This window comes from Rhipicephalus microplus, chromosome 5, assembly GCF_043290135.1.
Source record: "Rhipicephalus microplus isolate Deutch F79 chromosome 5, USDA_Rmic, whole genome shotgun sequence".
Classification (NCBI taxonomy): domain Eukaryota; kingdom Metazoa; phylum Arthropoda; class Arachnida; order Ixodida; family Ixodidae; genus Rhipicephalus; species Rhipicephalus microplus.
The window spans coordinates 60,255,726-60,268,865 of record NC_134704.1 but is presented as its reverse complement, the minus strand read 5'-3'; the positions used below and the strand labels follow the sequence as shown (position 1 = coordinate 60,268,865).

The 13,140-nt window shown below is 48.4% G+C and overlaps 1 protein-coding gene across 1 annotated transcript; it reads left to right on the top strand.

The window, feature by feature from the left end:
- The first annotated feature begins 341 nt into the window (after nucleotides 1-341).
- LOC119173846 (very long chain fatty acid elongase AAEL008004-like) lies at nucleotides 342-4,743 on the top strand. Its single transcript, XM_075894327.1, has 2 exons — nucleotides 342-1,023; nucleotides 4,457-4,743. The coding sequence occupies exons 1-2, from the start codon at nucleotides 342-344 to the stop codon at nucleotides 4,480-4,482; spliced, it is 708 nt and encodes a 235-aa protein (XP_075750442.1). The 3' UTR covers nucleotides 4,483-4,743.
- Nucleotides 4,744-13,140: the final 8,397 nt, after the last annotated feature.

Sequence of the window (13,140 nt, the reverse complement as noted above, 5' to 3'; positions counted from 1 at the left end):
TCCCGTTGAGTGGGTGTGGCAATATAGGTAATTGTCATCACAAATGAATCGCATTTGTTGAACCATGTAGCACTTAAAGGGACACCAACGAGGAACAATCGTTTTGCTCTTTAGTGCCCCTTTAAAATCAGAAGGTCAATTATGGAAAAGAGATCGAACATTACACCGACGTTCAATTTTTCCATTTCATTTCACAACAGCTGAGGCCAGCACATCATCATTTATTTCGCAGTGCATCTAGCTGTCCCGATCCTGCGCTCAAGATTGGCGTCGACGAGCCATGATTTTCAGTCTGAAACCGCCGAACTCGGGACTACCCCGTGGTTACAGACCCCCTATTCATGTTCACTCTTCTAGTCTCATACCTCTATTTCGTCAAGGTGGCCTGTCTTCGCTGGATGAAGAACAGCAAACCCTTCGCAATACTTAACGTCGTACGTTTGTACATTTTACTCATGGTGTCCGTTGGCATCTGGTTCCTATTCCTTGTTCTGAAGTTCACCTACCTTCCGGGCAGCCTTTACAACCTCTGGTGCCAGGGCATCACGGGTCACATGACGGACGAGATGCGAGATCACTACCGCACGGGATGGATTTACATCGTGATACGCTACTTCGATCTCCTCGAAACGGTGTTCTTTGTGTTACGCAAGAAGTTCACCCACGTCTCGCTCCTGCACGTGCTGCACCACGTCATCGTGGTGGCCAACGCATGGTTCTTCTGGCTGTTCGTGCCCGAAGGTCAGCCATCCCTGGGCATGTGTCTGAACGTGTTCGTCCACATCATCATGTACTCCTACTACTTCCCCTCGACCTTCGGGCCTGCCGTGCGCAAGTACCTTTGGTGGAAGAGGTACCTGACCACGTTGCAGATTGTGCAGTTCGTCCTCATCATGATACACATATCTATACCACTTTTCGTCGACTGCGGTTTCCCGAGGCACCTGATCGTGACGGGTAATGTACAGACGTTCCTCATTCTCTGCCTCTTCGTTAACTTCTACGCCAAGACGTACCTCACAAAGCCAGCTCACTTGGTTTTGCAGGTCGGCAATGGCACGAAAAAACAGGTCGCCTTAGTACCTAATGGAAAAATAAATGCTCGTAGTTTTTTGGCACCGCGGCACTTCTTGTTTCCCGCTGTCAAGTCTGATGTACGGAACGTTTCGAAAATTTCAACGATAACGTTGTGCTTGATGCATTTATAAGTAAGCAGAAGAGGCGTTCTACCATGTGGACAAACGGGCCGCTGGCTAGCGGCTATCTATAGCAGTTCCTATCTCTGGCCAAACGGGGCGCTGCATAAATGACAGATCGAGGGAGCATCTGCAAATTGTAAAGAAAAAGGCTAATTTAGCTGAGACAAGGCTAATTTAGCTGAGAGTTGCAGTAATCGCACGTGCGATACTCGACTCATGAGATTATGATTATATTTAGAATTGGAAATATGAACGCACGGTTGGTCTTTGTAAATTTTGCGAATTTATTTATTTATTTATTAGAATACCCTCAGGGCCCGTAGGGCATTACAGAGGGGGTGGGTACAACATATATAACACACAAGAAAAAAAGACAAAATAAAGAAACAAGTATCAGATGCACAAATCAGGAAGGCAACATAAGTCAACTAAAAATGTATAAGAATTCAAGCACATACAAAACAAAGATAGATAATGGAAACTGCGTATAGTTACAAGCATTGCTGTAACTTGCAGAATATTGCAGAAGGCAACTTCATGTGTTAGTGATCCTTCCGTCGGCCTATATCTTGTGGAGAGAGGGGGTTTCCGGCTGCGCAGTTGCAATTTTCGTATCTGTGTTGGCGTGTGCACACGTGTTCTTAGTGTTTTGATTTTCCATTTATTCAATGCTTCCATCCATGAAAAAAGCGGTGTGAGTTTGCGCTTATCCCAGTTTTTGTGAAGGTGTCTTATTTTCGCGCAACCTTTTGATTTCGAGCGTTAACATGTATTTTCTTCACGTGAAGCAACATAGCACTTAGAAAATAACCTACATTGTAGATTGTAAGAGATTATCTATAGTAGATAAGGCCACGTATAATACATTTATAAATTGGTGTCATCTGCTTGGTCACCATTTCTGTCCACACGCCTGCCTTGTTAATCATTTCGATGCGTGCAGTTCGGCTGCGCGTGCATTATTCGTGCTTCCATAAGAAGTGGACGCTTTTAATGAAGCTTCATGCAATTCGTGCGGAAACCTTGTGTTCTTGGGGCTGTGACGAGTTCACTCCGTCCGCCTCTATGGGTCAGTTGCTAGGATGCTCGGCTGCAGGCCTGAAACTCGGCCGCGGCGGTCGTATTTAGATGGAGACAAAGTGGTAGAGGCCCGTGCGATGTCATTGCACGTTAAAGAGTACTAGATGATCGAAATTTCCCGATGTTGCGAAAGACGGCGACGCCAACACGGTCCCGAAGGCGCCACTGCTTCCAACTCCGACGGCAAGGTCACCAGCCGTTTGGTAGCGTATGTTTCTCAGCTCGCGACTGCTTCTGCGCAGAGCTGATAAGACGAGCGGACGAGACGACGGTGAGTTAAACAAGGTTTATGTACAGCATATATACAGAGGCGTTACAAATTCGGCACTGGGGCCGACAGAGACTCGAAGAGCCGAGCTCTCCTCTCTAACACATAGGTCTGCTCTCACACGGGTCCGCTCTGACACACATGTCAGCTTTCACCTAGGACCGCCGATCGCGACGCGCCGCAGGGCTTCTTTTATTTGCACCGGGTCCAACCAAAATGTCCAATCAGAAGCGCCGCTGGTCGTCAGGGGCAGACTCCTCCAATGGGGTCGCCGCGCAATGCGTCAGACCCCCAGACATGAAGACGCCAGTTGTTTACTCGACGGGTCGCTTGCCGAGGCTGACTCACTGCACGTGCACGCCAGAGAGGCGCCGTTGAGTTGTTGATCGCGTCAGGCGGACTGGCCTTGACACAGATTGCCTTTTTCAGAGGCACGGCCGTTCGCTGTGGACTCGACTCGCAGGCATAACACCGAGCATCCCACTATATACGGCGTCCCTCATAATTACATCGCGGTTCTGGGACTCAAAACTTCACATATCACATTACGAGTTCATTGCAACTTGCCCCGCCGTGGTGGTCTAGTGGTTAAGGCACGGGTTAAGGTATAATCGGCTGCTGACCCGCAGGTCGCGGGATCGAATCCCGGTTGCGGCGGCTGCATTTTCGACGGAGGCGAAAATGCTGTAGGCCCGTGTTCTCAGATTTGGGTGCACGTTAAGAAACCCCAGGTGGTCGAAATTTCTGGAGCCCTCCACTACGGCGTTTCTGATAATCATGTGGCGGTTTTGGGACATTAAACCCCAATAATTGGTTAATACCAATATTAAAAAAAGTTAATTATTCGTCGCTGACTTAATCGCCTGGCTGATAAATGGTGTTTCGCGCGTGTCCGTCATAAGAAAGTGGCTGCATGGTGAAAGCGCTTGTCCAATACCGATGTCGCCACGACAGCGACGACAGAACGTAAGTGCATGGCCTCGCGTTTTCGCAATGCGGCAGTGGCAGTACTGCTTCAGGTCCAGCAGGGCGACGTATTGAGAAGCCTCTTCATCATAAAAAAAGTGTACTCACACGGACGAAATAAGGAAAGAACTGTCCCGACACGGTTCATTCTTTTGGTCTTCCTGCTCGCGTGCTGCTAATATACCAACCAGTGGTATAGCCAGGGAGTGGCACCCCGTGCCAGTGCCCCTTCCACCAACTCGAAAAAAATATGTCGTCGCTCCGTCTATCAACTCGACCAAATAGCAACCTAGAAAGACTCGCTCCTGTGTTCAAGAACGACAGCGTAATTGATCTGACTGTTTCATCAGACACGTTATGTGTTAAATGACACGCGCCTTATATGTTACGAAAGCGACGCTATCCTCGAACACGTGCTGTGGGACTTCGAGGCCAAGTGCACGAACCCCAATTCTTGGCCCGATGCATTTGCAGCCCATACCTGGTCGATTAGGAGAGGCTTTAGGACATGCCTCAGTACAACGCGGCCGCTATGCTTGGCCTCTTAATCCCAGCAGGGTAGCCCAACTGTGCTTCCTTTCAGATCATGAGTTATTTTTCCAATTCAGTTCGATCCCATTAGACATAGCGCCGTCGTCAAGTGAGCCGATGTATATGGGCCCCACCTACCAGAAGTTCTCACTCGGATCGTTACATCACTGCCTCCTTGTATCCAGCGGCCGCGGCTACGTATAATCAAGTTACAGCCAGTTTAAAGCAGCCATAGCTGTCAAGAGCAATCACATATAGCATGCTAACTGTGAAACACCGCCTTACCTTGATGTTTTATTTTTGTATATACCGCATGTAATATATTTCCGCGAACCTTGAGACACGTATGATATGACATAGATCTTCGCATGGTTTTACGAGCCATAACCCCGATGTGAATACGAGGCACTATGAAGGGCTCCGGAAATTCAGTATTAAACACGCATTGACATCGCACAATACACGCATGGCTCTGGCATATCGCCTTTATCTAAAGGCGCCTGTCACGGCCGGAATCGAACCCGTGACCTTCGGGACATCAGCAGCGCGCCGTAGCCATGCTCCATAACGGTGGACTTCATGTAAAGAAACGGAACGCGGTTTCTCATTGTAACTCATTAAAAAAAAAGAGACAAGGCAGTGACTGCAAATATGACTATAGTTTCATTATCTGCTCACGTTCGCCTCATAATTGGAAGTGATGCCGGTAATAGGGTCTCATTTTAAGAGCGCAAGGTGCACGCACAAAGAGACCACACGAAGCTATATATAACCACTTTAGTTCTGCAGTTTAGCTTGGCACTTCTGGAACATTCCGAGCCCGGTGATCATGCGCCACATTTGGGCCGTGAGTTTTTTTTTTTTTTTATCTACATCCTTTCTTCGATAAGACAGATGCTTTGGCTAGTTGGTGATGGGAAATCAAGATATTTGCACAGCGCAAGACAACGAGTAGTTACGACGTAACTACAGAAGAAGAAACAAGGACAGAAAGAGCGCTACCTTGTCCTTGACTCTTCTTCTATAGTTACGTCGTAACTACTCGTTGTCTTGCGCTGTGCAAACATGTTGATTCCTTTCTTCGATTCCTTTACACGGAGTACGCCGCCGTTCGCAGATCTCACCGATAAGACGGCCACGGACGATTTCGTGTCGTAACGGCGCCTTAGACTAGATAGCAAACCAAGCATGCGCGGATATCAGAGCGTTGTCATGAAAAGGTGCTATACGCGAGCCGCCGACGTTCTTTTGCACATGATGCACTCGTCTGTTTTTCGGCGCCGGGAAAGGGTGGCCGTGATAATTCGGGCGCGGGGCGTGTACTACCAGCAGTACGTACGAGTGGCGTTTTAATCTTTTTTTTTTTATTCTGTGTGGACTTCACCTGGATTTACGGAACTGCGTACAAGGAACCGCGTCGTTTGGAGTTCATCGAGGACCACTGCGAGCTTCGCCTTCGGCATCAAAAACAGTGAGTCTCCATCTATGACAGTCCGGCGAAGAGTGGGGTGATGCTCATCGAATATCACTCGCTGTAGCTTAATTCGTGGGTCAACGTAGTTAAGTTCAACCAGTGAGCGGGTTGATTGAACTACGCCGCTACTTTATGTCGATACTTCCCGTGACACAGCCGTCAGGCTCGGCTCGCGTTTAGTTAGGCAGGTAATCTCGGTAGCTTAGTTAGGGCTGTGTCCACGGGAGGTTCACCCGTCGACCCGGCTGGCCGTGGAGCGTTGCGCAGCCTACATTTCGTGCCAGTCTTTTTCAGGTACGTAATGCGGTGTTCGCGAGCTGCAACCAGTGTTCGCTTTGCCGGCTTCTTGCAGCACTTCAAGAAACTGGTAACGTTTGAAAGTCAAGCCTGCACAGCGCGTCGGGAGCCTGCCACCACGGGCGGAGCACAGGTTCGTGTTACTTTTGTCATGTTAACCCTTGCCCTCTTTCTCTTTTCTTTGTTTTTTTAGCTTTGACTTGGCTCGTAGACCAGCCGTGGCTTCGCGCTCAAGCTTTAATCGTGAGATTTTATTTATTGGCGCGTGATATGATCGTCTAACCAGTTTTGCTTTCGTTCCAGGAGCGCTAGCTGAGACGTGCGTACTAAGGAGCTTTCGAATAGCGCACCGCGAGCCCTTGCGGTGCGATCGCTGCCACTACGCATGCGTCGTAACGCGAGTCGGCGTTCGCGGACCGCACGCAGAAAATCCGAAATTGCGTGCGGCGATCGCGGCCCGCATGTGGCCCGCAAGCGCTGGTTTCGAGGCTACGGTGTCGCTGCGATCGTGCATTGCGGTTTGCAGCAAGGCAAACGCTATACTAAAACTCGTATGGCACCCGCTACGCCCGCAGCGCTTGAAAACGGTATTATAAACCTCCCTACTGACACCCCGTCGTATCTACTGCATAGTCGCCGACAGATGTCTTAACGGCGAACGTGCTACCAGCGTCGCATCTAGTAAGCATGGCTCTCGCGTATCAGTGTGCAGAACCTTATACATAGTAGTGGCTTGGTGTTCTACCCCGTATTCTAGAACATCCATTCACTCAACGCTTCACCTTCACTTGAGCAAGCCGATGGAAGCGCCCTCTCTAGGCACGGCAAGTCACTGTATATCAACGATAATGTGGTGCGATTCTTGAGCAGTGCAGCGTCAATTTCAGCCGAGCAGCGGCGCAGTGCTCAACTCTGTAAAGTGAAGAGTGAAAGTCGAGTCGAGGATCGTTTGTGAATGCGGGGGCTACTCGTTGCGTTGATAACTAAGCTAGCACGTCGGCTCTGGGCGGGTATACCGTTGGTGCGTTCATTGTTGCGTGCGCGTATTTCGTTGATATAGCATTTCAACGTGTGCCGCGTGTTGTTTTAGTTTGCTAGTGCGGGTGTGCGCGGTAGTTTTAAAAATGTGTGAATTTGCTGTTTTTTTACGTCTATTTACCGTACTTCAAAAATAACCGTTGCTAATCTTTTAGTCGGTCCACTAACATGTGCACTGCAGCAGTCGCAAATGTTTGCAATTGGGATACTCTTGCGCGATCTTTACATTCACCAGGGTTTTCTTTATTACGTTGAATAAGTTTTTTTTTTCGCAGCGTTGTGCACATTTACGCCTACAATAAGTATCAAGATCTGAATCGGAAGTCCATTCTTCCTCTCAATTTATGACTCTCCGGATACCTGTTGCTGTCAGTGCGTCTCGTCTGTTCTAATTATTGTTGTGCCTAACATACAAAAACTAACCCTAAATTCCCCGCAATGTTTCATAGCAATTAAGCGTCCCGTTTCGGTAGACTGGCAGCTCGTAAAAATATCACGTGCTCCGTGTTGCCCACACGCAGAAGGTATCACACACTTGCAGTAGTTGCTGTCAGCAGCGCTGACTAACACTCGGTTTTAAATGCAATATGTACCCCATAAAGTGGACGAGGAGATGACCTCCAACGTAGCCAAGTTGGCAGCATATGATACATTATTCAAAGGCCACACGTTTGATCCATGCCAGTGGCAATTAATATTTTCTTCCACTAGACTTTCCTCGGTATTTTTTTTTCATAGTACAAGTAACATCCCCTGTACTTTCCTTGGCTTTCATGTCAGTCGGTTCTAATGCCCTGCCTAAAAAAAAAGAGTCCGTGAGCTTTCCTTTTCGTTTGCATTTTGCAAGACAATATCCGACGAGTTTTTATCATTGTACACTCTTCACGCATGAATTGTCAACGGTCTTCTAATGTCAGTTACTCAACAATTTCTAAGACGTATTGAATATTACACTCCAGAAAAGGCAGTGACCATCTTTTGAGCTGTAGTGCTCAATCATTATCCATATTTCAATTATGGATGATGACCGAATCACTCGATAATCGCTCTTTTCTTACATAACTCAAATCTTAACTTAAAGTTGCATGTGCAATTTGTACTTGGTTGTATTCATTTTGTTCGTGTTCACAAACTAAACTTATGTGGTTCGCTTCCAGAGCCATTCGAGTCGTGCCTTCACTGAGTTGGCTACAGTCTTACACATCAAATAAAGAATAAAAGCAGTTTTTTTTAAAATAAGTTCTTAATTGGATAGTATTGTAATAATAGTATTGGGAATGTTTGGCTTGTTTGTATACCTAGTCTTGTGTGTTTGTATCTTGTGACATAGCCAAGGGTGGCCCACCGGGCTCGTGCACTTTAAATGTTTTTTTTTTGCCATGGCATAGAGCGAAAAATAATTTCAAAGAGATACCCCCCTTCCCCCCCCCTATAATTCTCAGCATTTTCAATTTTGCTTGCACATAAACTTGAATAAAGTTGGAACCCCCCACCCCACACACACACCACCACCACCACCACCACCCAAAATTTCTGGCTACGCCCCTGCATGAACTGGCAAAGCAAAACTTGCCCGAATATGTAAGTTGCGCCTCAAGTGATTAATAAATGTGTTGGCTTCTCCCCAGGAACGCTGTCTTCACATGCCCTGTGCCACATCGGCAGAATATAGCCTGGTGGGCATCCTCGCAGCAGTTCCTTGAGTAAGCACTTCCTCATGTCTTTCTCAGTATCTCCACGAGTTTCACCGAAAAAGTTACCATAGGCATGTCGGAATGTGCTGGTATACCCAACACCCATCGTAGTGGCTTAGCGGCTCTGTCATTGAGCTGATACGGGATAAAAGGAGAGCAGTGCGGTTATGATTGCCGGCAATGGTAGAGCATGCGAGAGAAGCCACTTTACATTTAAAGGTAGCACGTCAAAAGAATCTAGCTTCTTCAAAACGTTTACTCGGCAAATGCTTCGGGCGCACGGCGCTAGGGGCGCCCTGAAATTTCCTCGTAAATTTTATTGGTATCTCCTGTTATTTCATCATGTTATTTTATTAACATTCCACGTATGTCTGTTTTTTCTGTACCAGTTGTAGTTCTTTTAGAGCATTTCTTGTTTTGTAGCTGTTCTTTTCCATCGCGTATCAGTTTTCTTCCTGTTATTTTTGTTAACTCCTGCCATTGCCCTTGTTTTAATTAAATGCTTCTTTGTGTGTAATCAAATCTCTGTGTGCTCTACGAGTGCGTCGGTCAGGCCCATATCTCGCCACACGTGCAACCCAGCACGCGTCGACCGACCTGCAAATAAATTTGAGATGTGCCACTTCGAGGCCTTTCAGGCGTCGCAGACAGACAGACAGACAGACAGACAGACAGACAGACAGACAGACAGACAGACAGACAGACAGACAGACAGACAGACAGACAGACAGACAGACAGACAGACAGACAGACAGTGAACTTTATTTGATCCTGAGGAGCTTTCGCGGGAACCCCTATCGGGGAGCCGCGGAAGCCGCTCGCCGCGTCCAAGTCGGGGCTGGGACACCGTGATGTTCCGCCCTTTCTTGGGCCCTCTGGATTGCCTGGATTTGTGCTTGAAGCGATGGGCTCCGGGGTGCTTCTTCCCAGTCGGCGTCGCTGGATAGAGGGCCATTAGGTAACGCAGGGCATTGCCAAAGCATGTGCGCTAAGGAACAATAGATTTCATTACATTCCGGACAACTTGAGTCAATGTCTGTAGAGATACGACTAAGAAGGCCGCGCGAGGGGAACGAGCCCGTCTGGAGCATTCTAAGTTTAATTGACTGAGACCTATCTAACTTTGGGTGAGGAAGAGGATAGGCTCTTCTACTTAGCCGATAGTGAGATGTGATTTCATTAAACGTAAGGAGTGGATCGTTATGCTGGATTTCATCCTGACCCCATCAGGCCTCCATGCCGCCGCGGCGCGTTAGATCTCGCGCACGGTCATGGGCAAGCTCGTTAAGGTTAGGTACGTGCTGATGAACGTCCGCACCCATATGGGTGGGAAACCAAGAGATTAAGTGAGTGCCAGGGTCTGTTCTTTTTTCTAAAATGGGGGCAGCCTCCCGCGCTATGTTACCCGACTCAAAAGCTTTGATGGCTGCTTGTGAGTCTGTTAACACGGTGGTGTGTGAGCGGTCGGTCATGGCCAGGGCTATGGCGACCTGTTCTGGAACTGCGCTCGTAGCTAACCTGACCGAGGCTGAGGAGCGTGATTCCCCGTTGCCGTCAATGACTGCCAGCGCGAATGTGCTAGACTTGCCGTACTGAGCCGCGTCGACAGACAGTCGATTCTCGATTCTCGGCGGCGTTCTGTAATATCGCCCGTGCTCGGGCTTTTCGCCTCCCTACATTGTATTTCGGGTGCATATTCCGAGGGAATGGGCTGACCACAAAGGTTTCCCGGACCTCCCGGGATAAGGTAATTCCCCGTTCAGCAAGCATTCTGGGAGCCATGCCAGCCTCGTCCAGGATGCGTCTTCCTGCCCTGGTTGACGAGATCCTGACCACCTGGGCGGTGACCTGCGCTTCGATCACTTCATCAATCTCGTTGTGCATACCGAGTTGTCTTAATTTGTCAGAGCATGTGGTTACTGGTAACCCTAGCACCTTTTTGATGCTCTTACGGATGAGAGCGTCTAGCTTATTTTTTTCCGTTCTAGTCCAGGTAAGCGCCGATGCTACATAAAAAATGTGGCTCATTAGGAAGGCATGATGGATCCGAAGTAGGTTGGCTTCACTTAGTCCCTTTCTGCGTCCTGATACTCTAGCAACAAGTCTCAGCATGCTTTCGGTTTTGGCCGTGATGTGCGTCGGGGTTTTGGCGTTACACCCTCTCGCGTCAATCAGTAGTACTAGGATTCTGATTGAATCTACTCGTTGAATGCGATGTCCATTTCTTGCAAAAAGGGAGATGGGATTTGGGTCGAGGTGTGGTAGTCTCCTAACACCTTGCCTGGCCGGCCTGTACAGTAAGAGTTCTGATTTGTTTGGAGAGAGTTGGAGGCCTGTGCCTTCTAGGTAGGACTCCGTTTCGTCTAGGGCTGATTGCAGCGCGTTTTCTACTTCTGCAAGTGATCCTCCCGGGCACCAGATCGTGATATCATCCGCGTAAAGCGAGTGGCCAATATTGGGCAGGGATCTGAGCCTCTCCGATAAGCCCTTCATGACTATATTGAATAACTAGATGGAGATGACCGCCCCTTGGTGAGTGCCTCTGGCTCGTATAGCGAACTCGTCTGCCTTGTGTTGAGCGATCCTTATGGTAGCTGTTCTATTCATCAGGAATGACCTAATAAAGGCCTGAAACTTTGCTCCCAGACCTATGTTAGCCGTGGCATGCAAGACAAAGCGATGAGATACGGTGTCAAAGGCCTTGGTCAGGTCAAGGGCTAAGATCCCCCTAACATCCCTAGTGTTGTTATCGAAAATGTGCTTCTTAAGAAGTAGCATTACATCTTGTGTGGAAAGACCAGGCCTGAAGCCGATCATGTTGTGTGGGAATAGTTCCTTGCGTTCTATGTAGTTCGAGATCCTATTGAGGATCGCATGTTCCGCTACCTTGCCTACACAGGAGGTGAGCGATATTGGCCTTAGGTTGTCAAGATTTAAGGGCTCACCCGGTTTCGGAATAAGCACAATCGAGGCCGCTTTCCACTCTGCCGGCACGCTTCCACTCTCCAAGTCTTGTTGACCTCTTTCGTTAGCATCTCAATTGATCTATCATCCAGGTTCCTTAACAGTCTGTTTGAGATGCCGTCTGGTCCTGAGGCTGACCTGCTATTCAAGTTGTGAAGGACGGCCCTAATTTCAGACTCCGCGAAGGGGTCATCGAGCTCTTTTACCGTGTCACATTCTATTTCAGGATACTCTTCTGAGCGTCCTGCGCCTAGTGGGAGATATCTATTTGCTACCTCCTCTAAGAGCGTTTCTTCCGTTCCAGCCTCTTGTCTGTGCTTGTGAATCAGGCGGCACAGTGCCTGTCTTTGATTGCCTTTGGTCTGCGTGTCGTCTAGCATGTGTTTAAGAAGATTCCATTTCCCCCCTAAACGCATGCGTCCATCGATTGCTGAACAAATCTCATCCCATTGTAGCCGAGCTAACTCGGTGCAGTACTGTTCGATCTTTCTATTAAGTTCCGCAACCCTCTTTCGTAACCGTCGGTTAAGCCTCTGTGTTTTCCATCGCCTCAAAATAAAGGCTTTGGCTTCCAAGAGATGTGCGAGGTGCGGATCCATCCTGGGAACATCGAGCTCGGTTTGAATAGTTTTTGTGGCCTTTTCAACGTCTGCTCTAAGTGTCTGAATGAGTTCGCTGAAGCAGTCGTATTCGCCCGTGTCCTCGTTTCTGAGCTTTCGGAAAGCATCCCAGTCCGTCACTTTAAAATCCCTGGCCTGGGGGGCTCTGACCTGAATGGTAACACTAATGATGAAGTGATCGCTGCCCAGGTTTTCTTGCTTGTTATCCCAGGTTGTTTGCTGTAAATTTTTGATAAACGTGAGATCGGGGGTTGTGTCTCTAGCCACCGACGTGCCCAGTCTCGTGGGAAACCGGGAATCGGTGATGACTGTTAGCGTTAGGTCATCGACTGCCCGCGCTAGATTTATGCCCTTAGCCGTTTGCTTAATGTACCCCCATGCGTTGTGTAGGGCGTTGAAGTATCCCGCGATTACTAACGGTGACTGTCTAGCGAGTGTAGCGGCCTTCATAAACAGGGAGTGGAAAGACTGTCTCTGATCGGATGGTGGGCTGTAAACATTTAGAATGAACACGCTTTGTTTAAGCCACCTGTTAGGAATAACCTCAATGAAAAGCGCCTCCATTCTGCCACGACCTGGCTGAATGTCATGTACAAGCTTACCAGCGTAGCTATACCTCTCTTGGACTCCCCCCTTGCCGCCACCGATTTGTAACCAGCGAAGGTGGGTGTGTCGCACAGTGTTTCCTGTAGCAAAATTACCTGGCGCCTTTCTGCCTGAGCCGTAATGTACTGTTGCATGAGGTCTTGCGCCTTTGAAAGCTAGCGCAATTCCAATGCCAAATTACTAGATTATTTTGAGTGCCCGCCATTTTGCTAGTTTTAGTTTTATTGACTCTGCGGGGTCGCCCCCGCATCATCATTAACTGCAGCTTGTGTACGAACCTTTGGCCTGGTCTTAATAGCCATTTTATTCTCAAGTGCGACTACCTTATTTTCTATGGCTCCTACTTTACTCTCAAGTGCTCCCATGCGCAGAGCGAGTTGATCAATGCTTAACTGGTTTTCTT

Excerpts from the sequence above, each read along its gene's own strand:
- LOC119173846 (XM_075894327.1), top strand. The coding sequence starts at position 342 with ATGTTCACTCTTCTAGTCTCATACCTCTATTTCGTCAAGGTGGCCTGT. Across the intron at positions 1,024-4,456 it reads CGCCAAGACGTACCTCACAA|GAAGGGCTCCGGAAATTCAG; the intron begins AGCCAGCTCACT and ends ACGAGGCACTAT.